General features: G+C 47.4%; 1 protein-coding gene across 3 annotated transcripts; it reads left to right on the forward strand.

Moving 5' to 3' along the window:
- CCR6 (C-C motif chemokine receptor 6) lies at nt 1–27,851 on the forward strand. Of its 3 annotated transcripts, none has more exons than XM_038526544.1 (4): nt 1–238; nt 11,189–11,284; nt 25,050–25,150; nt 25,249–27,851. In XM_038526544.1, exons 3-4 carry the CDS (start codon nt 25,142–25,144, stop codon nt 26,368–26,370), a joined length of 1,131 nt encoding a protein of 376 aa, XP_038382472.1. In that variant the 5' UTR covers nt 1–238; nt 11,189–11,284; nt 25,050–25,141; the 3' UTR covers nt 26,371–27,851. The 3 variants fall into 3 exon arrangements, with proteins under 3 accessions (XP_038382472.1, XP_038382470.1, XP_038382471.1); XM_038526542.1 differs by lacking the exon at nt 1–238 and adding an exon at nt 8,758–9,269; XM_038526543.1 differs by lacking the exon at nt 1–238 and adding an exon at nt 8,758–9,050.

Genomic DNA, 27,851 nt, shown 5'->3' on the forward strand with positions numbered 1-27,851 from the left:
CTGTGGGCAAAGAATGAGAGAGCATTCACTTGAGAAGGTTGCTGAGCAATGAGCATAAGGACATCCAAAGTGCGGAGCCCTTGGAGTGGCACCGCATCTATCTACGCTCTCACACAGCAAGGAGCAGGCCAGGGCATTTACACGGCTGAAGGGAAATCCAAAGATTTAGGAAATCTGAAAATTAAAGGAAAAACTCAGTGGCTGCTCATTTGTGGAACAAAAAGCTATTTCTTTATTGGTAAGTTTTTTTGTTTTGGAATTTAGAAAGCATTGTACCTGTGTGATCTTAATAACGGTATCATGCCTTGAGGGTAAAAGAAATACTGCAAGTTCATATTATCAAGTCACTTTGTTCCATCAACAAAGTGATGGAACACTTATTTAGACAGCTCTGATCATGCCTTGGGGAGAGAGAAGAACGCTTTTATTGAGTCAGGTGCTGCATGCAGTTCTAGAGACTTCTCGTGTGTTATTTTAGGGGGTTCTGATGGCAGTCCTTGGAGGCGGGTGTGATTGAGGAGTTAGACAAAGTCATGCCATCAGTGTATGGCAGGGGAGGGATGTGAGTTCCAGTTTTGTCTGATTCCAGAGTTTGTGCTCTTTCCGTCTCACACAGATGAGAGGACCTTCATCTAAATATGACCTTCAGGCTTGTGACCTGACGCATGGTGGCTCGTATGTTGAAAGGCCTGTAGCATTTGCAAGGAACCTAGTAAAGCATAGTAAAAATAGCCACCTTTGAAAGAGCAATCATCTGTATAGAGCAGTCATCTATAACTGTAATGGAGGGATCCGGATTCTCTAAACCCAAGCCAAGCACCATCTGTCCACCTTACTGCACGTGCCATGGGATCAGCTGTGCTACAGGACAGTGTGCTGGTGCATCTACACATGGATGCGGTACAGAGGAGGGGGGGAGCTGAGTGAGGGAGGGGCTGATGTGGAAGTGCAGGGAAGGGGCAGGGGCAGGGCAGGAGCAAGTCCCATGTGGATGGAGAAGAGAGTCGGGTGCTGGCCAGCAAGGTGATGGTGGGCGAGCCTGGAGCCAGCTCCGGGGAGCTGAGCGTGTGAGGCTGTGTGTGAGCACGTATCCACAGTGCCGTACTCCTGGGTCTGGGTCAAGAGAACTCACCGTGCTGCAATTCATGGGAAGATGCTCTTGTGATAACATCATCTTCCAAGTGAAAGTGATAAATGGGTGGCAATGAGTTTCACTGCGCTGTGGGTTAATGAATCGAAGCCATTTAAAAAATACTGTTACCACATTTACGTGACAATATTGACACAGCTGTGACAGTACTGGAGATATTGGCTTTAGTCATGTGTTATGTTTGCTGTTATTAAATATCTTATACCTTATGAGCCTTCCCTCATATGGAGGTTTCTTATCTAATAATACAAACTCTCTAAGATGCACTGAGAAAGCAAATGAACCCCAAAAGAGACTGCGACCAAAATAAAGACCACAAAGCCTATACCCTGAGCCTTGTGAGTTTTGCTCCCAGGGGAGACCCTCAGGTGCACACTCAGAGGTACTGGCTCTGATTTTGGGTGCGATTCTAATAAGTGGGGCTGCTTGGTTCCTTAGCCCAGAGCTTATTGGAAGCCAAAGCCTCACCTGCTGTTGTCTGACGCTGAGTGCACTAGGTGGATGGACAGGCTGCCATTAAAAGTTGGGATGGAAGGATAGAGTTAGGAGGACTCAATATGCTGGACCTGAGGTCACTTAATGCAGATGAGCAAGGGGCCCCAAGTATGTAAGCCATGTCCACGCCCCATCTGGGACATCACCGGTGCAGAGGGGAAATGCTCGCATCTGTAGCTGGGACCACAGAGGGCATCAGAGGCAGGGCTGGACGATGGCGATTTCACCAGAAGGCCTGTTTGGGGATTTCATGGATTGGGTCTCAAACTTTAAAATATAAATCTGCACCCGATCACTCCTGGCTCTTAGCTGAAAATTGATGGAGAGTAGCTTTCCCCGGGCTGCCGAACTGCGGGGTGAAGCAGGCTCAGCCTCCAGGACCTCGTCCCGTGCTCAGGCCACTTGACCGCCGGACACAGGCTTCGAGTCTGGAAGGGACTCCACACCGGAGGGGACCGAGGGTTCCCGAAATGGATACAATCCTTTTTACCTATCCAGCATTCTCTGTTTGGGAAGTAGAATGAGGAGATGGAAATATGAAGAGACAGAGAGAACCGCACGAAGAGAGAGCGTGGCTGTGAAAGAGGGTGGGCAGGAGAGGGGACATTCAGGGAAGAAATGCTGAGGTGACAAGCAGGGGCTGTGGCTGGGGAGGTGCAGCTGCCAGGGAGCTGGGTGATGGTAGCCCTGGGTGCCCTAGGGCCTCGTCCAGCAAAGGGTCCCCGTCACAGAGCAGGGCTCGCCCATGTGGGGTCTGGGGTGTCCTGCACAGAGGTGGGTGTGGCCCCTGGGTCCCCCCACCCCCCCGGCACCCCTCTCCTTCGACAGGCTTCGGGATTGTGAGCCCTCTAGGCTCCTGCCAGCCCCGACCGCGCCCCCCTCCTCCCTGCGCCCCACCATCTGAGACTCCAGGGGGGAGCGGACGGTGAGCGGATGGTGAGTTTCATGAACCTCGAACTCTGAGCATCTTTCGTGCTCAAGTGCAGTGCTGGGAATGCAGGATCCCAGGCCCCAGCCAGCCTGCCAGTCAGGATCCGCATTTTCACCCCTGGAGCTTCACAGGTGACAGTGCACAGGGAGTGGCAGGTGTCACGGGGTGGCTGCGGCTGCTGCCCACACCGTGAACACAAGGCAGAGATGAGCAAGGCCCTTGTCAGGCCCAAACCACTGAAGCAGCTGTCTGCTGTGCTCCCAGAGGGGCTGGGGTGTGAGTGTGTGTGTGTGGGGGGCGGTGTATTCATGTGAAGTATGTGTGCAGGGGTGTGTGGGGGCATGTGGGCAAGTGTCTGTACAGTGTCTGTGGGGGTGTATGTGTAGGTGGTGAGTGTGGTAAATGGGGGGTGTCTGTGCAGGATGTGTGTGTGTGGGGGGTGTATGTGTATGTGGTGTGTGTGGGGGGTATATGGGTGTGTCTGTGCTGGGTGTGTGTGTAGGGGGTGTCTGCAGGGTGTGTGCGTGGGTGGGTGTATGTGCAGGGTGTGTGTGTGTGGGGGGGTGTATATATGTATGTGGTGTGTGTGGGGGAGTATATGGGGGTGTCTGTGCAGGGTGTGTGTGTGGGGTATATGGGGGTGTCTGTGCAGGGTGTGTGTGTGGGGTATATGTGGTGCGTGTGTGGGGTATATGGGGGAGTGTCTGTATAGGGTGTGTGTGTAGGGGGTGTCTGTGCAGGGTCTGTGTGGGGGGTATATGGGGGTGTGTGTGCAGGGTGTGTGTGTGTGTAGGGGGTGTCTGTGTAGGGCGTGTGTGGGTGTGGGGGGTGCAGGGAGCCGCCTGTGACCGTCTGTCCTGATGTCATCCTTTGTCATTTCTGTAGCTCCTTTATCTGTCAGCCTGGTGCTGCCCTCAGAGCGAGAACGCAGGCAGTGAATCTGGGGCACCGGGGAGCACAATGACTCCGTGAGGTCCCCGGGCCTGTGCTGGGCACCCGGCCCCTGTCACACGCCGTAAGCGCCACGAGGAGCTGAGGCAGTGACGTCTTCCCAGGGTCAGGGAAGGCACCTTGAGAGTTGATGGGGGGCTTATCGAGCACCAAGATCATTTGAGCGGACGTCCCAATTTGCTTTCCCACGTTTCTTTCTGGGGATGCAGAGATGTTTGGGAAGTCACCGTGCACAATTTTGTGCGTATAATTAAGTGCAAATATGGTAAAACCAGTCAGTCTTCTTCGGTCTTTTTGTCAGCTTGAGCTTTTTCAGATTCTGTGAACCCAGCTGAAATGAGTCACCACCCTCGGCCCCCAGTGCTTCTGGGCCCTGCGTGTCTTCCCCCGGGCTCACGGGGTGGCTCGCGGGGTGGCCGGAGGATCGGAGCCCGGCCTCCCAGGCCTCGCCGTCCTTCCAGGCCCGGGCCTGCTGGAGCAGGTGCTAGGAGGCCCTCTGTCATCCTCGCTCTGTATTTTGCTGAAACCAGCTGAGCCCTCCTGGAAGACTTCTGTGGTATTTTCAAGCCCGAGAGAGACCAGTGCTTAAAGAGTTGGAAGTTAGTTTTAGAGCTTCTTACAGCTATTGTAAGAATAGCTGGCTGATTGTCTCATTGGATCAAAAATCCAATGTTCTCTAGCTGCCCCGTGCTGAGCCGGGCGGGGGGGCGGGGGGGTGGTTGGCCAGCCATCCCGGCATTTCCTGCGACTCGAAGCCAGGCAGCCTGTTCTCCGTCCTGGACACCGACAAAGAAACTGCAATGACAGGAGCGCTCACTCAGCGAGGATGGGCAGGAAATAGCTAGAAGGCGTGATTTTTCTAGCAGTGGTATCTGTAGTAGTTGCTACAATAGGCATTTCCCTGTTCTTAGAAATTGTTTCATTTTTGTTAAATGTGTGGAAAGCACAAAGCGTCTGAAACAAAATGACATTTCTTCTATTTCTAACTCTTCCAGCAACCAGTACCCCCATTTCAGTGTCTTCCATCCCAGGCTGTGTTCCCATCACAGTTTTGTCATAGTTTCTCACTTTTACTTATGAAAACTCATAACTTTTCACACTGAACTCTAGATGTTGTGGTCGGAGTCTGAGCTTTAAACCCCATTTTTTTAGGTCACATTAATCTTGTGAGTTTAGCCCTCCTTTTCTTGGGCACAGGATGCAGGAGACTCTTTCTGCCCAATCTCCTGACTCCACTGCATGGGATGTCTGGGGACGTGCTCTGTGACCGGGCAGCCTGATGACCTCAGAACTGCTCCTGTTTCTCAACAGAACCATCTTCATATCTTTTGGCCCAAGTTCTCCATTGGTAACTCTGAGGACGAGGCCAGCCATGAGTCCTTGGGGCCGTGACTTCAATCACACTTGCAGTGACCACCCTTCCTGGTTTGCCTAGGACGGTGCTGGTCTCAGCACTGACATTTCCACTCCCTGGGAAACCAGGGTGGCCGGCCGCCCCGATCCCGGTAGCCCCACAGGGAGAGCCAGGAGGTCGAGGCTGGCGTGAAAGGCTGAGCCCCGTCCCTGTGGGCTCAGGGGTCCTCTGCTGGTTCACCCTGGCCTGGAGATCCTCCGCACTTGTGGGCTGTGCCTGACGGCTGAGCAGACAGTGACTTGAGTCAGAGCTTCGGGTGCTGGAGAGGGGAGCTGTGCCAGAGGCCTGTATCTGTACCCAGCGCTGCTGGGAACCCAGAACTGGGTCCCATGGGTCCCATGTGGGGGTTGGAGGTGCTTGTCTGCTCACCACTAGGGTGAATAATGAAAACTTTTTAAAAAGACTTATTTATTTGAGAGAGAGAGAGAGAAAGCACATGGGGAGAAGGGCAGAGGGAGAGGGAGAGGGAATCTTAAGCAGACTCTCTATTGAGCATGGAGCCCGATGCAGGGCTCTATCCCACCACCTTGAGATCATGACCTGAGCCCAAACCAAGAGTTGGATGCTCAACCAACTCTTGCTCTGAGTTCAATTATAACCTCTCTGTGCAGAACTATCCTTGCATCTGTGCTATAGCTCCTCATTTAGGACTCAACAACATCATCACCACCATCACCACCATCACCACCATCACCACCATCACCATCACCACCGTCACCAACACCACCATCACCACCAGCACCACCATCGCCACCAGCACCACCATCACCATCACCACTGCCACCAATACCACCATCACCACCAGTACCACCATCACCACCAGCACCATCACCATCACCACCATTACCACCATCAGCTATTATTATGGGCCAAATACTGTAGGTGATATGCACTTTCTGTGCCTTTAGCTCACAATAGTCCTTCATAAATCTCTGATCTTTATCTTATCACTGAAGAGACAGACCCCAGAGATTAACTTGAAAAACAGCTAATATGTGGCTGGGATGGATCTGAAGTCATGTCAAGAGTCTCCAGTTACACAGGCCTTCATTTCCTCACATTCTGTGTACCTTAAGTGAAACTCCTTTCCTCGCCCTCAGCCAGTGTCTGTAACTTCTCCACGGGAGTACGTTAGAAACTTAGAAATAACCGTCCAGTTCTTATCTGTCCCATTGAGATGAAAAATTTGGCATCATTTTACTTCCTTCTTTGTCTTGTTTCTTACTAATTTTTCAAAACATCTCCTTAACATGCATGAACTTTGGGATCAGATGATATGACTTTGAGCCTTGACTCTCCAAGCGTATGGATTTGAGGAAGTTGCTCTATTTCTCTGAGTTTCAGTTTGACAACACCTCACCTATCTTTTGTGAGGATTAATGTCACAGAATAAGGGAAATGTCAAGGTATGTGCCAAAGCACCGAGGTACACATCTTTAGACTACCATTCCTCCCTCTGCTCTGTGACTCTGGCATCATATAGCTTCTTCTCCAGTCAATTCCGTGAACTTGCTCCTCCACAACTCACAAAGCTCCCCTGCTGTCCCATCCCTCCATCTGTTCTCATGTTCCAACCCATGTCTGTGCTTTTCTTGCTGTTTGCCTCTTGGGGCTACCTGGCTACATATTCCTCATCCCTCCTGCTTGAGCACCAGCCCTCCCTTTTTCACAAAGACTGCTCAGACTGGTGCAGTAGCTAGAGCATGTGCTCCCTCCCTCCTCTGAACTCTCCACCTCTCAATACCATCTTCTCAGTGATGAATCACATTCAGCCTTGGCACACCCGTTAGTGCTGGTGTCACCAGGGATTTGTCTCTGCATTCCACCTGTGTAAGTTTCTTAGAAGCTGAAAATAAATTGCATCCTATACCTGTACATAGTATCCCGCATGTGGTAGTTATCTGAAAATATGAACTTATAAGAGGCAAATTAGGTTGGGGTGGCTTTAGGAGTATGATTTCCAGGCCAGATACTTCAGGGCATAGAGAGTAATAGAGTGTCAAAACTCTGCAGGCCCAAAGCTATAGCAGGCAGTGAACACAAAGGACGTACAGCTTGAAATCTTTGTAAATTCTAAAATTTAAGATGTCAGCAAAGCTGGTAATTCCCCATATAAAATGCACTTTTATTCTAACCGGAGAACTTGCTGACCTGATTCGATGAGTAACATTTTCTTATTTTTGTATGGAAGAAAAGAGGTACGTCAAGGTGGCTTGGATCAAACCACTGCCACGTTGGATGCCCTATTTTCAATGTCTCCCACTCCTACCTTTCCAACAACATTACCATTTTAGATCTCTCCCTCCCTCCCTTTCCCATCCCCCCACTTCCAGCACCTGTTCTAACTGCTGCCTTTCTTGGGTATGGTAGTTTCTCTTTCTTTCTTTCTTTCTTTCTTTCTTTCTTTCTTTCTTTCTTTCTTTCTTTCTTTCTTTCTTTCTTTCTTTCTTTCTTTCTTTCTTTCTTTCTTTCTTTCTTTCTTTCTTTCTTTCTTTCTTCTTTCTTTCTTCTTTTTCTTCTTTCTTTCAAATTGTATGTTTTGTTATGATTTTTAACCATTTTTAATACAACTTTATGATTTCAGAAGAGGTATAGGGTGATGAAAAGTAGTGAACCATTCCAGTTATCTACTTGCTGGTAAGCCATTTGCAGTTGTGGCTCAAAACAATGATTTATTACTATTATTACTATCATCGTCATCCTCATCATCTTTTGTGGCCTGGGGGTTGACTGGGCTCAGGTGAGTGGTTCTGGTGCAGTTTCTGTCAGAGGGTAGCTGCTACCCGATTCATCTAAAGGCTCCACCGGGCTGGCTGGTGTCAGAGATCCCTGCCAGAACTCTCTGCCAGGCTGTCTACATCTGGCCTCCTCTTTTGTGGTTTCCACTGGGTTCCCAAAGGAAGCATGCATCCCAGGAGGCCCAGTGGGGAGGTGCATTTCTGTGACCCCACCTCAGAAATCCCAGATAAATTCCTTTCTATCCTATTGGTCAAGCGAGCCACCAAGTCCAATCTAGTTTCAAGAAGATGGAAATTAGATTTTACCTTTTGACATGTGAGCGGTATACCATATCGGGCGTAAACAAAAAGAAAGTGGCCTCCTTCCTGTCTAGCACCATCACAGGATGTACACCAGGATCGGCTAGATTTCAGCCATTCCAGCACACTGGCCACCCGAAACAAGACTCAGGCGTGTTTCTCAGGAACATTGCAGATGCCTGTGTCATGGACCTGCACAGTGGCTAGTGGAATTGTTTAATGGGAATTGCTAAGTCAACAAGGGCCAAGAGCCTCCCCAACTGTTGAAGGGGCATCAACTCTTACAGCCCCAGGCTCTTCGGCAGATGCTGTCTGTGTGTCAATCATCTTTGGAAATTGAAAGCATACTGAATCCTGTGTCATCTTTTTAAGGAAACACCATGAGGAACTCAATTTGACTAGAAAACTTCCTTTACCCAATTGTTGCTTGCCATCGCTGAGATGTTTATGATCTTATCGCTCTTCTAATTTAAGACATTGTTTATTCATAATTAGACACATTTCCCAAGTACCTTTTTGTCCTTTTAACTTTTTCCTTCCTAAGGGAGCCAGTTTGTAGTCTCTGCTGTGTCTGCTTGGCCAAAGCCTTGCTTCCGTATTTCATTTCTGGGCGGGGGTGGGGGGTCCTCCGGCCAAAACATCCAGCAGTTGGGACAAATAGTCCCTGCCGGTCAGCTCGGACCTCACCCATCATCTTCATACCACGGCAGACAGAGCCCCACAATCAAACACAATTCCTTATGGACAGGATATTCATTTGCCAAACTGCAATCGGACTTTGTTCTCAATAAACTTTCACAGTTACTGTCAAGATTGTTTCTATGGCCTGCATAACCGCATATTTCTTGCTTTTGTGTAGCTCACAATGTCTATGCAAATGAGCAACACAATTTTAAATTTAAAGAAGATCACGTGAGGGTGAGACTCCACGGGATTTTTGATAAGGGCCAGTTTCTAGAGAGATGAACACAAAATGGGTCTGAGCTGCCTAAGGACGCCGTATCATTTGGATTTGCTCCGACATACGGAAGGAATACTGGGCAAGGAGCACAGCACGCACCGTGCAGGCCAGTGAGTTCCCCGGGCGGCGGCCCAAGAGCTGGAGTGGTTGAAGGAGAAGGTGGCAGGCCGGGCCCTGAGCTGTTCAGCGGTCGCACCTAATGCTCTGCTGATCCGTGTCTCCTTGGGGGCAGAAGAGGAGGCCAGAGGAGGAGGCCAGGCCCCGGAGGCTTCTCCCACCTTGGCCTCCCTGCGCTCTGCTTCTGAAAGGGGCCCATGTGCTGGCCACAGGTACACAGGGCCGCTTTCCCGGTTCCTGGCTCTTTGCAGGGAGGGGGCATTCTTAGCACAGTCAGATCTGTGTTTTTTTTCCCTTTCTTTTCTTTTCCTTTCCTTTTTTTTTTTTTTTTTTCAAGACAGACCAGGTCCAGGGCTGTAATTGCTACCAAAGGGCTTACTTTCCCACTTGCCTGCTGAACCAGACCATCAAAAGAGATGTTAGCAGGGTGGCGAGGGCAGGATACATGCATTCCTCAGGTCCCCAGGGGGCCTGCATCTTCCCCTGTGAGGGTTTTGGGGCCCCCCAGTCTGCAGCCCTTCCAGCAGCTTCCACCCACCGCAAGAAGCAGAACCTCAGAGGTCGAGGAGGTGGTGAAGAGGGGGGATGATGATGAAGTGAGGGAGGGCAGACGCGGACGGAGGTGTTCCCCTTTTCTCTGCACCCAACCCTCCGCCTGCCACAGGGCAGGGGCGATGGGGGAAGTCACACGGAGGTGTTCCCCTCAAACAGAACAGGGGACAGGGCACCCTGCATCCATAGACACTGTGAGCTCTGTCAAAGAGCAATATCTCAGGATTAGTACAGAGGAGGGATTTTTATTCAAAAGGACTCTTGTCAGGTAGGGACCATGACGTGGGGATCTCTGTGACCACAAGGTCTGTGAGTGGCTCAGGATCACACAGAAAAAGACTTTTCTTCTATAGGCTAAGGGGAAAAAAAAAAAAAAACAGAATAAGCAGATTGTTGGAGGAGGGGTGGAGCTGGACGAAGGGAATGAGCAGTTTTGCCAGGAAAAGACCTGCTGCGGCCGGCCAGTCCCCAAGGGAAGCCGCCAAGGGGACAGGCTCCATGTTTCATGCTCGCCCAGGCACAGGGACAGTCAGGGTTGGGGGCCAGAGGAAGGCATGAGGGCTGACGAGCATCTGTGCAGGCAGTGCGGGGTAAGGCCCGAGTGGCTGTGGGTGCCCAGAGAGCTTAGGAAGGAAGCAGAGATGCAGGCTCCACGGGCCTGGCTGTGCCAGCTGCCCCGGGCCTGGGTGCTATGGATCTTTGGGTCCCTTTGCTATAAAGCCTTTGGTATTTCCTAAGACTCGATTCACAGCAACACACTGTATGATGATCAACATCTTTAACACCTTTATGGCTCCAGAACTCTTTCTCCTTTTTTCCTTTTTTTTTTTGCTGTTTTTTAAATCACTTGCACCTAAAAATGAGTTCCCCAAGTGAATCATCAGTTGTTACATCTAACATCAGGTCACTCAGATCTGTCACCTGCCATCTCATAAAGATCACTTGCCCAGCTTTTAGGGACTTGTATTTTTTACCTCCAATCACATAATAATAGTTAATAATTGTTGAGAGCATGCTCTCTCTGCTTGAGCACTGTTCTCACTGCTTCACAGTGATGGACCCTGTATTTCTCAGGATATGCTGAGGCAAGAACCACGTGGCCGTTATCTTACAGAGGAAGGAACTGTGGCATCCCCACAGGGTCAGAAGCCTATCTGTGGGTGCACAGATTTTGGGGGAAATCCAGGCACAGGGGCTCCAGGGGCTGTCCTAACCACAGTCTCATGTACCTGCTCCCAAACATGTCTACGCGGTTTGCAAAGTGTCCTCATTCATGGGAAATGATTAGGCAAAGGAGTGAGAAGTTTTGAGCACAAATCATTGCCACGAGTAGAAAAGCAGCTCAAAGTCACTCTGAGGAGCACTGCCACCCAGAATTCTGTCCTTTTAACTCAGCTCCCCCATGGGTGTGACTCCGCTTCCAGGGAGTCATATGATTATTTTATACCCTACAGGATATATATAGTTAACCTTCTGCATTTGGACAAATAGGCGTTACTTTTAAGTAGGAAGTGGTAGTTCAGCAATTTGCGTCTGGCCAATTCTAGTCTCTCACTGCTTTTTTCTTAATGACTATCAGAAATTGCATCTTGTAAAGAGAATCACAGTGGTGACGTGAAGCATCTCCAGGAGGAGCACAGCAGGACAACTCCCGTCGGAGTACAGCGTTTCTAAGGTGAGCATGGCCCAGCCCCTCGCTTCTTTCACAAGCATCTTCATTTCTGGGATACCCTTGTCCAAGGGGGTGTCAGAAGTGGAGGTGCTTGACTCTTAGGAATTCCAGAATGCAGGCCTGATGAATGCACTTGATAAAACAGTCTTGCTTTTGCAAAGATATTGTCCTTCTGGTTTTAGGAACAGGAACAGGACTGTGCTTTCAAGAATCTCGCTTTTCCTCCAAGTGTGCAGTGAGTGATTTTATCCTCACCATCTTGCACTAGAACTTGGGGGATGGTTTTTGGGCATTGTCTCTTCATACAGTTAAATACCCACAGGGCAGTGGTCTTGAGTGAAATGCAATCATTTATTTAAATAAGTATACAGAATATTTGAAAAGCTAAAAACTAGGCTGAGAAATGTTTTGAAACCAAAGCAAAAAATGGTCTTGTGCAATGGTAGATAGCGAGTGCGCATCTTGAGTAGCTGGGGGTTGAATGGGAAGGAGCTTGTAAGGTGTTATTTAAGAGAAATTGATGAGGTGGAGATTTTTATGAGACTCAGGGCAATACAGAAAATGCTCTGATAATGGTTGCAAATGCCATAATGATCAGGATCTCATGGCCACAAAAGAAGACGTAATCATCTTAAGAGAGTCTGCAGTAGATTTCCCCTAAAGCAGAAACAGAGGTTGTGGAGATTAGCATCTTCAAGAGATAAATGCAAAGTCTGAATTAAAAATATGATTTCTGCAAACAAAAATAGAAAATGTAAAAGTGAGCTTCCAAAGAAGCAATAAAAACCAAAAGAAAAAAAATTTACAAACCTATATACAAATCACTGGAAAAAACCTTCTGGCTTCTCTCTTAACTGCTCTTATTCGAAAGCAGAAGGAAGCCAGCCTAGAGTTTCAGCTTGGCTGATGTATAGCTAAAAAAGGATAAAACACTGTGCACCCATAATTCAAATGAACTGAGAAAACATCCATTTATTGAATGCCTGCCATGGCAGTATAAGAGACTCTGATATCGATTAAAAGGTTTTAATATGTGTAGGTTATTTATGATCTTCTGGGAATTCACAGCCGCTTCAGGAAGATCCCATGGCGACAAAGTGAATTAGGATGGTAAGAGCGAACAGTCCTCTAGTCTTCCATCTGTGAAATGGGTAGAACGTCTACTGTAAGAGGTTTTTGTTAAGAGAGATAACAGATGTCAAGCAGCGACCTCGGTGTCCAGGAGGCAATGACAGCTTAATTTACAGCACACCCCCACAATGCTCTCACACATGAGTGCATGCACACACGCCTATGTGCACACACCAATATACCAATATACACACAAGCACATTTGCACACAACATACACACACACCACACACATTCATACAACACACACATATAGCAATACATGCATGCATTGATACACACATAACCTATTCACACATACACGTATGCACACAGGTGTATACGCACTCATGACACGCACACTCATATTTGTTCTTGTTCAGAATAGGGTTGTCACTATTTATGAAAGTAAGCACAGATCTAAAATCTTCTGCTTTCATTTAATTTTTAACAAACTGCTAAACTTGTTATCAACTTTAAAATTTTAACTGTTTTCCTTGCTGATAGTACTTTGGTAAGTCTTCTTGATGTTTTTGGCATACTTGGTTTTCTTGGGTAGAATCTGTTATTGGCCAAAGGACAAATGATTGAAGTTGGTCTGTTGGCCGCCCCTTCTGCTTTCTCTGCACCTCGTCTCTTCTCTAGGGGCTCCTACTTCCCTCTTGCTGCCCCTTTGGCTGACGCCACCAACTCCAGGTCCCGGCAGAGCACAGCTGGCCTGAGCCTGGATCAATTAACTCTTCCCGGCTAGGACCCTTGCTCCTAAGAACTTGAAATGTTTCTCATCTGCCTCTGGTCAAGACTGAAGAATTCCCAAAGCCCTCAGAATTCAGAAACAGAGGTGCTGAGCCCGCTTGCATGTGGCGTGAATGGACTACTGTCTGGCTTCTCCTAAACTGTAGAGGGTGGGCTGGCACCCTTTCCATGGCTTCCTAGGCTGGGTCTGGTTTTTAGGGCATGTATTACCAGATGTTCATTTCATTTTTTTAAAGGAGTTATTTATTTATTTGAGAGACAGAGAGAGTGTGGAGGGGAGGGGCAGAATGAGAGAGACAGAGAGAGAGACAGACAGACAGGATTTCAGGCTGACTTTGCACTGAGTACTGAGCCTGATCCCATGACCCCGAGATCATGACCTGAGCTGAAACCAAGATTTGGGTACCCAACCAACTGAGCCACTCTGGTGCTCCTGTTCATTTCATTTTTGAATGACTCAATTGATAAGCTGTTAGTTTCTGAGATTCTTTTGCCTGTGGTATCTAAGAAAAATTGTATTAAGAAATCACATTATTTCATTGCAATAAAAGTATAAGTGAACATTTTAAACACTATTTTAAAAGTGTCACTCTAAGTAATATTCATTTTTTTCTTAAAAGTAATGCTTTTATTTATGTGTGGCAACAACATCTTTGAAATGTTAACGAAAAGCAGGGTGTTCACATTTACCACATGTGCACATGTAATCTTGGGGTTTGGCACATTTGCTTTTCCTTTAGAAGCCTAATATGTTCATATGGCTTCAAACTTTATTTATTGTTTTTTAAGATTTTATTTATTTATTCATGACAGACACAGAGAGAGGGGTAGAGACACAGGCAGGGGGAGAAGCCAGTTCCCCTCAGCCTGATGCAAGACTTGGTCCCAGGACCCCGGAATTATGACCTGAGCCAAAGGCAGATGTTCAATCACTGAGTCATCCAGGTGCCCAGCTTCAAACCTTAAATGCAAAAGTCACAAGAGATTTAACTTATCATTAATGTGCCTCTAAAACAGGAAGGGAGCCCACGAAGGCATGATTGGACTTTCATTTCCAAGCATGCCTGCTATGAGAAGAGAATCACTCAGGAGTTAGTTGCAGGCCTGCATCCTTCTGTTTCCCGTCATTTCTGAGTGATTAGGTACATGCCACGCTAGGCACTGAGGAGACCAGCATGCGTGACTTCATCTTTTTTTTTTTTTTAAAGATTTTATTTATTTATTCATAGACACAGAGAGAAAGGCAGAGACACAGACAGAGGGAGAAGCAGGCTCCATGCAGGGAGCCCGATGTAGGACTCGATCCCGGGTCTCCAGGATCACACCCCAGGCTGCAAGCTGCGCCAAACCGCTGCGCCACCAGGGCTGCCCACGTGACTTCATCTTAAGATGGGTTACCCACTCGCCTCGGGGCACCCTTGCATGCTGGCCCTGACCGGGACTGAGCTATCACAGGGAACAGTGTCTGCACCTGGCACCTAGCCCTCTCTTGAGATGAATGAATTAATGGATATCTCCTCTGGGTCAGCTTTTCTAGAAGTGTTTTCCAAAGAACACCGGCTCTTATTCTGTGGGTGAATGGATCTGGGAAGTTGGGATTGCTCAAGCAAGCAGGGCTCTGAAGAGCCACTGTTAAGAAACTGCTGTGTCAGTATCCAAGAGGAGGATGCGGTAATGGCATTTCTCAAACGTATGTAACCACGGAGCAATATCCCTCCCTTCTTTCTACCCAGAGCCTTCCTAGAAACTCACTTTTAAATGCTGGTCTATACTGATGCTCTGGGATTTGCTCAGGACAGCAGTTTCCACACATGAATGTGGGCCACAGTAATGTGGACAGTGTGTGGACTCCAAGAGCTGAGTGGTCAGAGCAGATGCCCACAGGACCTACACATCTCACTTGACATCAGACCTGTCTGAGGATTCAGAAGACGCAGGCGGGCACCAGGCACAGGAAAACATACCTCCCCTGGAGGAGCCCCAAACCACAAGACAGGGTTCACTGCCAGTGGGTTTTAGTTACAAATTAACACGAAGTGTTGTGGAGAGTGTATGTGAGAACGTTGTTCTCAAAGGTCCCCAGTTTATACCCACCCATCATAAAAGTAGAAGATCCCTGGATGCCTAATTCCTATCCGACAGTGGGCAGCGCTCCCACTCCATAAAATCCAGTTTATATGCAGTTGATTGTGGGTGCACAGGTATAGTCTGCTGAAAAGTATGGTTAGACATTTACATAGGGACCTTCAGGTTTCCGTCCCACGGCAAATGCCATTAGCATCTTTCCAAGGAGGGCTGGTCCGGGGTTGAGGGTCCCTTGGGCCCCAGCTGGGAGGAGGGATGTGCAGCCTCCTGGTAAGCCTTCCTTTCCAAAGGGCTCTATTGCTAGAAATTCTGGTTCAGTGGGTCTGATCCACCTCACAGCCACATTTTCAGTAAAGACTCATCTACCCGTGCTTGACCGAGAAGCCTCTCCCAAGGGGAGGGGAGCCGGTGCCATTCTTGCTAAACGGTCCACTTGTTCTTCTGCTGTTAGGTCACAATCTGTCTATGTAAATTCTGCTCATGGGAGTGTAAGGCTAGACCCTTCTTCACATGATAAACCTTGCAGGTTAGTTGATGACCTCATTCCTTCCTGACTTTCATTCTTTTTTAGGCAAGATGACTGGTAGTTGGATGCAAAGTGTGTAGGTGGTGGCTTCTCCACCTGGCCCTTGGGCCTCACCTGATTCCAGTTGCTCATGTTTCCCATAGCACAATCAACATTACTGAGTACGTCTGACCAGAGCAGAGTCAGTGGAACTACCATCTATCTCATTCTAAACCTTATGGTTTTACTGATTTGGCCTAAAAAGAAAGCAAGTTAATTTTGACAGGATGCATTTACCGAGCGCTGTTCGAGTTTTGCATTGCTGTTATAACAAAGTCAGCGGCTTCAACGACACAGACCGAGTGCCCTACAGCTCTGTAGGTCAGAAGTCCAGGCAGGTCTTGACCAGGCTGGAATGGGGGCTTTGGCAGGGCTGCGTTCCTTTTAGAGTTTCTGAAGGAGGATCCGTCTCCTTGCTCAAATTGTGGCCAGAATTCAGCTCTGGGGCTGTCAGGCTGAGATTCCCACTTTTCATGTTGGCTCTCTGTGGGGGCCATTCCCAGCTCACAGAGGCCACCCACTGCTTGGTCTTCAAAGCAATGATGGACTGAGTCCTTCCACGCTTCGAATCTCTTCCCTTCCCTCCTCCATCTCGGCTGGGAAAGATCCCCGACTTGTAAGGACTCAGAGCTACACTAGACCCACCCGGATAATCCAGGGTTATCTCCCCATCTCAAGGTTCAGATGCTCAGTCCCATCTGCAGGAGCCCTTTTGGTGTGTGAAGGCATGTCTTCTCGGGTTCTGGGGACGAGGGCATGGACATCCCTGGGGCCCTGATTCTGCAGACTGCACACTCTGACCCTATCAGTACAGTGTGTCTGTTAGTAAGTGCGCAAACAATACGCGCTCCAGGTGGGGAGATATGATGTACATGAAGGGGACCTTTCATTAGACACTTGGTTAGCGGGTGCTGCACCTGCTGTAGAGATTCAGTCGTCTTTCAGTGAAATGACTATCAAATAAAACTCTTAACATCTATCCTGCTGCTAAGCTTTCATTTTGTATCTGTGTAACTGACCATTCAAATCCAGGTGTAGAACCTCCGATTTCCCCACTGAATTCTATCGCATTACATTCGACTCATTGTTTCTGTCCAGAATTTTCTCATATTGATTCTGCTGTCCAGGATAATAATTATAGTTGTAGGCATCTTATCATCTTCAGACCTAATGAGCCTGCCTCCTCTATTTTTGTCCTTAACATTAATAAAATAACAGGTAGCACAGGGCTGAGGACAGAGCACAGCATGGTGCCAGTAAGTGTCTTCTACTGGGCTGTCACCCAACCAGTAAACCACCTAATTGCCTTTCCCCTCGATCATACTTGCACATCTTGATGACTTACAAATTTCAGATTTAATCATAGATTTGCAATGTCTACAATGCCTTCCTGCTCTGCAGGCTAGTGACCGTGACAAACAGGCTTGGAGTGTTGGCGGGCCACCCCGACCGAGTGCTCAGCACTTCCATCTCGGGCTCTCCGAGCACCCTTCCTAACCCACGTCAGCATCCGGCCTGGCATCAACGCCAGATGTGTGGCTCCACCAGAGGCCTTAATCTTCTCTCTTTCTGCAAACGAGTTCTGAGAGTTTTTACACAGTCCGTTCTCTGGTGGGACCCCACGCACATCAGTCACCAGATCTGGGCCTCCTGGCTCCTGTGTCTCACTTGGTATAACGGCATAACGGCACGGTGGGCCGTCTGTGAGACCCCATGGCCCCAGGGGGCCAGAAGTCTGTGAGGGTCTAAAGCTCAGGCAGGCAGTGATCGTGGGGCCCTGAGGCAGCAACAGTCAACACTTGAGTCAAGGCAGCTGAGTAGACGGAAAGAAGGCTCTTCTCTGCAAAACCAGGTTGAATAGAGCAGTATTTCTCAGCTGTCCTCATGGTTTCCCTTCAGAGGCTTCGACACTTCCTCCCCAGGACAATTCAGGACAGTTCGTCCCACAGATTCTCTTCATATCAACTGGTTCTGTAGACGTGTTTGTATTCCCGTCTGTGGGAAATACTTGACTTTCAAAGATAAGCAAGTTCAATTTTAAGAATCAGTTGAGCCCAGTGCCTTTATATGTGATCGAATGACTGCAAAATAGGACCTGGTAAGATTGGTGGTGATAACAAAGATATGAGAGAGAGAGAGAGAGAGAGAGAGAGAGAGAGAGAGAGAGAGAGAGAGATTGATGAGCTTTAAAAACAAGGTGGGGCAAGCTTCATGACCTGTGGGTTTGTTGGCTTAGCCAGGAGCGGACAGGCTTGACGTTCCCCTGAGGCTCCTGCCAACTCTGGGAGATAAGACATAGCACATCTCACCTCTGTTCCATGAAGAAGGTCTTCAAAAATGTCTTCATGACTTTGCCATCTCAGTTTTTGTAGCAAAAAAAAAAGTCCAGAATTTGTTTTTTCTCCAAAAAGTGGTATTTGCTACTCAAGATCTGAGGTAATTTATTTGAGCTAAACATGTACGGGCTTCTCTACAGGTTGTGGTGGCCCAGATGCCGATATAATTTCCTTAACACAATTGGGATGATTTTTGTGGTAACAGTGGTGGTCTGGGGCAGGTTGAATCACTTCCAATAACTGGTATCCACGTAAACTTGACAACAGTATTTTATATTGAGAACGCTGACTCTTAACCACAACAGCGTTAAGTTGACCACCATCCAGATTCGTAGATTGTTCATAGTGAGCAGGTGCAAAGACCATGTGCCTTCCAACCTGGCCAGTGTGCCCCGCCCCCACCCCCGCCCAGGGCTGCCCCCAGCTCCTCAGGCCAACACCTACTATGAAGCCTATCTGGACGCTGGTCTTCTCTTCGCCAGGAGCCAGTCACTTGCTTTTCTGGACCTCTCAGGACTGCTGCTCGCGTTGCATGGTTTTATGACGATCGGTCTACCCGAGAGCTTCTTGATGCTGGAGCTTACATTTGACTCATCTTTGTACCCCCAGTGTCATCCTCAACAGACAGTTCGTAAATGCTTGTTGAACGGAATTAAATTTGAATTCAGAAGCCATCATACGTCACAGGGTGTCTAAAGAAATCATCTTTCTGAAGTGGGGTTCCAGCTGGGGGCTGAGGACACAGCACACGGGGGCGTCTCCTTTCCACAGCTGGGGCCAGCTTCCTCATCAGCCACCTGCCTCCGTGTGATCGAATGTCGCCGTGTTCCACCCACCCAACCGTCTCTCACTGAGAAGCCCGTATGGCCCCCGAGGCTTGGCATGCGGTCCATCCATCAGGAGCCATAGCCCCTGAGCCATGTCTTCCCTGGCTACTCTGTTCCCACCCCCGCCCTTCACCTGCACCCCTCTTACTCCAGTCTGTGCCTTCCCTTCTTCAGGGGCTATGCCAGGTCCTGCCCTCCTCACAAACCTGCCACAACCCCTCAGTCCCTGGTGAGGACTCTGACCTATGGCACCTGTTCTCTGAACCGGCACGTTCGTATGAACTGTGTGCAGTCACTTCATTAGTTCTAACAGGGTATGATTTACATACAATGGATGTCACCACCTTGAAGTGTACGATTCGATAGGTCTTGACCAACGCTCACCAATATCACAATCCTGATACGGAACGTCTCCATCACCACGGAAACGTCCTCCTGTCCCCTTCAGCCAGACTCTTCTCATCCCTGACCCATGATGATCATTGACTTGATTTCCACCACTCTTGTTTTGCCTTTTCTAGAATTTCACATAAATGGAATAACGCAGTACATGGTCTTCTATGTCTGGATTCTTGACCCAGCAAAATGCTTTTGTGAATCACCCACACTGGAGCGCACATCAGTACTGTGCTCCTTTTGGTTGGTGGGCAGTGTTCTATCATGGAGATGGTACAATTCGCTTATCTATTCACTGGCTGATAGAAGCTTCGGTCCTTTCCAATCCGGGGCCATTAAGTATAAACCTGCTGTGAACATTCAAGTACCAGTCTTTCAATCTCATTTCTCTTGGCTAAATACGTAAGAATCAGTTGCTGGTTCACATGGTTAAGTGCATGTTTGACGTAATACGACATCGCCCTGTTGTCTTCTCAACGTGGCTGCGTGACTTTGCATTCCCACCGTGGGAGCGCGAGTGCTTCGATGGTTCCAGTCTTCATCACTGACTCTTGTCTGCCTCTGACTTTCAGCCATCGAGTGGGTGAGAAACAACATCTCACTGCAGTTTTAATTTGCATTTCCCTAATGACTAATCTCATTGAACATGTTTTTTTCTGCATAATTGCCACTCATGGATTTCCTTTGATGAACTGACCTCAGATTTTTTGCCTGTTTCTCACCGAGTTGTGTCTTCTTGACGTTGAATTTTAAGTTCTTTGTATAGTCTAGATACAATCAGGATCGGATTCAAGTTTTCAAAAAATTTTCCCCCTTCTATGGTCTGTTTTCCATTTTCTTAAGTGTCTTTCAAACAGCATAAGTTTATTCTGATCAATTACAATTTATCAATTTTTTATTGTACTTTTTTACATGTTGCCTTTCGCAATTTAGATAAGAAATATCTATCATTCAAGGGCACAATGATTTCCTCTTCTGTTCTCCTTAGACTGTTTTGGCTCTCACATTCAGATCTAGAATTCATTTCGAGGTTTTTTTTTTTTTTTTTTTTTTTGTCACATGAGTAAAAAGATCAACTTCTTATGTGTGAACATCCAGTTGTTCTGGCATCATTTATTGAACAGACTGTTTTTTACCTATTGGATTACCCTAGCACCTGAGTTAAGAATCAGTTGGCCATTGATGTGTAGGTCTATTTCTGGACTCTACTCTGTTCCATTGATTTATGTATTTATCCCTTTACCAGTACCACACCCTCATGATTCTGGCAGCTTCATAGTGTGTCTCAAAATCAGATGGTACGAATCTTATAATTTGGTCTTCTTTTTCAAAATTGTTTTGGTTCTTCTAAAAGTCTTGGATTTCTTTTTTTTTAAAGATTTATTTATTTATTTATTTATTTATTTATTTATTTATTTATTTATTTATGATAGACACAGAGAGAGAGAGAAAGGCAGAGACACAGAAGGAGGGAGAAGCAGGCTCCATGCCGGGAGCCTGACGTGGGACCCGATCCCAGGTCTCCAGGATCACGCCCTGGGCCAAAGGCAGGCGCTAAACCGCTGAGCCACCCAGGGATCCCCATGCCTTGGATTTCTATATCAATTTCAGGATCAGTCTGTCAGTTTCTTCCAAAAATCCTGCCACAATTTTGATTTGGATCGTGTTGTATCTGTAGATCAATTTGGAGAGAACCAACATCTTAATGTTGAATTACCCTGAACCTGATATACCTTTGCTATATTTTTAGATCTTAATTTCTCTCGGCAATGTTTTATACTTTTCAAGATTCATGGGAATCTTGTATCGATTTTTTTTTTAGATTTTTAAAATTTATTTATTCATGAGAGACACAGAGAGAGAGAGAGAGAAAGAGAGGCAGAGACACAGGCAGAGGGAGAAGCAGGCTCCATGCAAGGAGCCCGATGTGGGACTCAATCCTGGGTCTCCAGGCTCACTCCTTGGGCGGAAGGTGGCGCTAAACTGCTGAGCCACCTGGGCTGCCCTCTTGTATTGATTTTTAAGAGGTGGTTCTAAGTAGTTTGTTTCTTTTGTTTTTGATGCTATAATAATTTTTTTCCAGTTTCAATTGCCAAATGTGCCAAATATTGCTAGAATGTAGAATTAAAATTGATGTGTGTATTTTAATCCTCATCAGTGTATTTTTCATCTTATGTATATTCTACATTTCATCTACAGAACATTTATTTAAGTCTTTATTATTATATCGTGCATCATTTTCTTCATTGTATTTATGCTTTCTTCTACCCTCTTGAGCATCTGGAGCATACTGATGGTAGCTACCAGGGCAGATTTTCTGTCATCTGCCATTCTTCTGTTTCTTTGTGTACATTATGGGTTATATTTTCCTGTTTCTTCAAACATCTGTATCATGGCCTGTGTGAGTGACCGTAGTAGATTACATCAAACAGGGGAGCTTGAACAGGACACATTTATGTCTCACAGTCCTGAAGGCTGGGAAGTACAAGATCTAGGTGCCAGCAGACCCAGTGTCTGGTGAGGACTCCCTCCCCCCACCCCCCACGGTTCAGTCTTCTTGTCCTCAGGAGGGCATGGGGCAGGCAGAGAGGAAACAAGCTCTCCATGTCTCTTCTTATGAGAACATTCACCAGGGGAGGTATCCCCACCTTGGGGATTAGGCTTTAGGATATGAATTTCAGGGAGACACATTCAGCCTCCAGTGTCTAGAAATTTTTGTTTGGGTGCCTGACATGAATTTTACATGGCTGAAGCCTGGATTTGGTTGCATGTCTTTGAATGATTTGGGGCTGGGATACCTGGGTGGCTCAGGGGTTGAGCGTTTGCCTTTGGCTCAGGGCATGATCCTGGGGTCTTGGGATCGAGTCCTGTATCAGGATCCCTGCAGGGAGCCTGCTTCTCCCTTTGCCTATGTCTCTGCCTCTCTCTCTGCATCTCTCATGAATAAATAAATAAAATATTTAAAAATAAATAAATAAATGATTTTGGGCTTTGTCCTCGAGTATTAGTTATGTTATTGGAATCCAATGGAGCATCTGAAACTTCCTTTCAAGCTTTGTTATGGTGGGCCCAGAGTAGCATTTCGTGTAGGGTTATTGTTATTGTTAACAAAATGATATTGTTCTAAGGATGCTGTCCAATGTCCTGTGACTTAGAAGATGCTGCTGCTCTTTTTGTGGGAGGGAACTCTTTCTGTCTGTGCTTTCTTACACTATTCCTGCATTGCCTCCACTCAAGGACACCTCTCTGCTGCTCTGCTCCTTTCTCTGTGTCTAGCCCCTCTTCTACCATATCTCACCTTGCCCTGACCTCCCTGGCCCTGTGTCCTTGTGGAGACTGCTTCCATGTAAGCTGTGGGCTTCCCAGAGCTCACGTGATAGCCCATATCACCTCATCTCTTATTGTCAGGGACCATAATTTTGTGACCTCTGTTGCCCAATATCTGAAAACTGTTATTTAATATATTCTGCAATTTTTCTGGTTATTAAGTGCAGCAGGGTACATTTGGTTTCTGTTAATCCGTCATGGGTGGAATGGTAAATCTTGTAGTCCTATTTTGATTGACGTTTCATCTGATAATCTTTTTTTTTTAAGATTTTACTTATCTATTCATGAGAGAAACACACACACACACACACACACAGAGGCAGAGACACAGGCAGAGGGAGAAGCAGGCTCCATGCAGGGAGCCCAATGTGGGACTCGATCCTGGGACTCCAGGATCATGCCCTGGGCCAAAGGCAGGCAAAAAACCACTGAGCCACCCAGGGATCCCCCTGATAATCTAATTGATATGTTTATCTTCTCGTATGATTTTGTAATACAAAAACTTGGTTTGTATGCTATGGGTTTTCTGCACACCCTAAAGTCCTCAGTGAGGAGGTATACCTGTAGGTGACTGCACAAGTGCACAGGTGATTCCCCACTCCCCTGTCCCCAGTGTCATGTCTAGACTAGTGTCTGAGAGGCAGCAAAGACTCACCTCTAAGTGATGGCTGCAGGCATCAGGGACGGAACGAGGTTGGGGCCACCTGACTCATGACTGTATAAACAACCAAATGAGAATCAAGTGATCTGAGAAGTATGTTCAAAAAATCCTCAGGGTGAGCTTCGTGTTATACTGACTTCCTCCCCAAAATGTCAGGTATCAAAATTGACTGTGTGGGGTAAGGACTGACTTTACGCAGCATGGTATAGTCTCTGCCTGTGCCCCTGAGGCTTGTAATTCTACTGTCCCTTCCTCTTCTTGACCTTGCCAGCCCCGTGGTGGGGCTGGGAGGTAGGACGGGGGAGGAGAAAGAATAAATACACATTTAACATGATGATCAGAATTCTAGGCCAGGGATTTTATTGTGTGTGTGTGTGTGTGGGAGGGACAGATGATAAAGCAGGAAGCTAACACCAAATAACAAAGAATGCCTGAATACAAGAATAAGAGAATTCCTGACTGTTTGGGTTTGTTTCCAATGCAAGCTTTCAGAGTCCTTTCCTCTGAGACTCAAGCTCCATCCTTACTTGTCTCCTGGAGAACTTCATGAGGCCCGTGCGTCACCCCCTCTTGACATTCCCAGCACATCACTTGTTACATGGGACTTGTCTGAAAACAGTCAAGTTGAACCAGAGGGGTTGGCCACACTGCTGCTTCACCAACACTCAGTACTCATTGTTCCGTTCCACCTGATCACCTTCTCTGCCATCCCTTTGTGTGCCACATGCCTGTTCTCCAGGGACCCAGGGCGCCTGTCCCCACAAAGCCATCCTGAACCATGCCAGTCCTGCCCTTTCTTCCCGCAGTCTGGTTTCTGACGATTATGATGTGTCTGCCCCAGCAGATTGGTGCTTGTTAACTTGAGCGCACGCTGGCAATATCTGTGATTCTTAAGAAATTCAAATATACATAAAATAATATATAATAATAAATATTAAATTATTATATATATTAACATTTAAGAAATATAATATACAATAATTATATAATAACGTACTATATATAATACAGAATCATATACTGTATAGTATATATTAATATATATATATATATATATATATATATATATATATTCCTACTGCCTTTTGATCCAGAGAATCTTATTCAGTGTATCTTGAGAATGTTCCAACATGTTCCAAGCATGTTCCAACTTTAAAAAATTCTACAAGAGATTCTCACATGCCCAGCTGGGTGAAAAACACTGAATCATAAACTACTTACAGGTGAGGACTATAAGTGATAAGTGTTCTAGACACACCTACAGTTCTGTAGATTTTGTTCAGTGGGGTCTTGTTGAATGGAATTAAATTGAATTTTGTACCAAAATTTCTGTGCAGATTTGAATCTGTGGTTTTGCTGCTATCACCCTTCTCTATGCTATAGATCAGAGATTGACAAATTATAGCCATGGCAACCAAGTCTGGTCAAGCCCACTCATTTGTGAAGTTGTCTATGGTTGCTTTCAAGCCACCACGGCAGATTTGAGTAGTCAGGACAGAGACTATATGGCCTGGAAAGCCTAAAATATTTGCTGTCTGGTCCTTTGCAGAAAGAGGCTGCTGACCCTTGTTCTAAATGAATTTTTTCATGTAAAATAGCACGCTGTGCATTTTCTGTGTCCAAGTGAAATGGAATGCTGGCAATGTGATTCTCCAGCTCCCTGGGAATACTTATCCACAGTGTATCTTGCTTTCTTTCCTCCTTAGACCCACGTTCCCCCTCCCCTTCTGCCAGAGGGCTTGAGCGACCACCCACTTCTGCACCAGGCCCGCCTTTTCTGCCGAGAACAGGCACCACGATGAGTGGGGTGAGCATCTATTTTATTTTGGCTGGGAGTGTGATTTCGGTCAATTGCGCTACTTGCAGATTATGCTACGACTAACTCTTCCTTTGTTCGCTTTCCAGGAAGCAATGGATGCCGTCAGTGTCTTCGGCATAAACGATGATGATCTGGGGTCGGGTAATAGCAGTTTGGATTATTTACTTGATGATGACAGCTTACTGTGTTCCTTGCAAGAGGTCAGAGAATTCTCTGAGCTGTTTGTGCCAATTGCTTACTCCCTGATATGTGTCTTTGGCCTCCTGGGCAATATTTTGGTGGTGGTCACCTTTGCTTTTTATAAGAAAGCCAAGTCCATGACAGATGTGTATCTCTTGAATATGGCCATCGCAGACATACTGTTTGTCCTCACTCTCCCATTCTGGGCCGTTAGCCACGCTACTGGCGAGTGGATTTTCAGCAACGCCACGTGCAAGCTGATGAAGGGCATCTACGCCATCAACTTCAACTGTGGGATGCTGCTCCTGACCTGCATCAGCATGGACCGCTACATCGCCATCGTGCAGGCCACCAAGTCCTTCCGGCTGCGGTCCAGAACGCTGGCGCACCGTGGGATAATCTGCTTGGTGGTGTGGGTGGTGTCGGTCCTCATCTCCGGCTGGACGTTCATGTTCAACCAGAAGTACCACGTGCAGGGCAGTGACGTGTGTGAGCCGCGGTACCACGAGGGCTCGAACCCCATCAAGTGGAAGCTGCTGATGCTGGGGCTGCAGCTCCTCTTTGGCTTCTTCATCCCGCTGGTGTTCATGATCTTCTGCTACATGTTTATCGTCAAGACCCTAGTGCAGGCTCAGAACTCCAAGCGGCACAAGGCCATCCGCGTGATCATCGCGGTGGTGCTGGTGTTTCTGGCTTGCCAGATCCCCCACAACATGGTGCTCCTCGTAACGGCCGTCCAGCTGGGCAGGATGAACCGCCTCTGCCACAACCAGAAGCTGCTGGCCTACGCCACCAACGTCACCGAGGTCCTGGCTTTCCTGCACTGCTGTCTCAACCCCGTGCTGTACGCCTTCATCGGACAGAAGTTCAGGAGCTACTTTCTGAAGATCGTGAAGGACCTGTGGTGTGTGCGGCGGAGGCAGAAGGCGCCGGGCTTCTCGTGCTCCAGGCTGCACTCGGAAACTTTCATCTCCAGGCAGAACAGTGAGACTGCAGACAACGACAACGCGTCGTCCTTCACCATGTGACCGGCCGGGAGGGAGCCCGTGGCCCCCGATCGGACTCAGGGGCCTTGTCCTCCCGCAGGCCGGAGCCCCCGGGGTGCTCTCTGCCTGGCCCCCAGAGCAGGCCCTGGGGAACGCCCCGATCACAGCCAACTGCGGACTCGCGTGGACATTTTCAGGAATCTTCACGAAGCAGCCCGAGAGCACGATTTCTCCTGCCCGCCGCAGAACTCGCAGGGTTTAGAAAACCAGGACAGAAAAGGAGTCACGTAGGAGCCCCCACTCAGCTCATTTTCGGCAGAAGGTGAGACATTTCACCCAAGCTGGAAAAGCAACACGGGGGTGGGGGTGGGGGGACAGACAGGAGGACGCTGGCTAAGCATGGGCGTCGACCGTCCCCGTGGATAAGGCAGATGGGACAGCACCAGGCCATCGGGATTTGCTGTTTGCTTTATTTCCTTGAGAAAATGTTCTCTGCAAGCAATAATTCTCCAAAAATCAGGCAGACAAGAGTTCCACGAAGATGCACACAAACAGCAAACATGCAGCACACACAGGGGCTTAATAAACATCTGTTAGACAAATAAAGTGAAATTGGGGGTTATGGTGCAGTTTAGCATGTAAGCTGTTCAAATTACCTTCTTTAAAAAGTGCAAAGAGGCTTCCCTGAGACAATACAGCAAGAGCAGCGAGCGCTTCTGTTCCGCTTCCAGAGGAGAGCAGAGGCAGCACAGAGCGGACCCGGTGCCAAGGGCTTCAGGTGGCGGCAAGGACCTAGGACCATCCCCTTCTGCTGCTGATTTTAAAGTGGTTTTACCCAAAGTCTGAGGTTAATCACGGAATCAGATTTTAACAACTCTCTTCAGCTTCTAGAAAGTTCCTAGGACTCAAGTTTTGAGGGTGCTTTGTAAACATATGAACATAAGTAGGAAAAAAAGGAAAAAAAGAAACCCAGACATTACAAAAATGCAAGCATGTATTAGGAAGGTACTAATGTGCGTTACAAAGATACTGACATGCCTAATCCTGAGGAATGCGTTCTCGAAACTTTCCATTGTTCTTGTAAGCTTTAACTGCATCTCTCTATGAAATTCAAAGTGATATCTTAGGATTCCAAGTCGTATGTTTGAAACATAGTTTTGGCTTTGCAAAATGAAACTATTTTGGGTATGAAGTAGGAACTGTCATCCAGAATCAGTGCCCTGACCCGGGAGATCGAGGTGTCCAGAGGTGGCGCATCCCGAACACACCTGTGAGCATTGGACTCCGGCAACCAGAGCACAAGGACGTTACCCAGATGCTCCTTGCAGGGTCGCTGATGCGCTGAGAGGACCTATGGAGAGAAGTTTGTGTTTCTAAGCTGGCACGGAAATATGTCGCTTATTGTGGCTGGAAATAAGCTCTTCTGTACAATTTGAATTTTCAGATAAGTGAAGCTTACTTCTTTATGCAATAACCCATTTAAAATTTCAGCCATAATGAATAAAAGTGTTTCTAAAATATGA

The sequence above is a fragment of the Canis lupus genome, chromosome 1, assembly GCF_011100685.1.
Source record: "Canis lupus familiaris isolate Mischka breed German Shepherd chromosome 1, alternate assembly UU_Cfam_GSD_1.0, whole genome shotgun sequence".
NCBI classification, from domain to species: domain Eukaryota; kingdom Metazoa; phylum Chordata; class Mammalia; order Carnivora; family Canidae; genus Canis; species Canis lupus.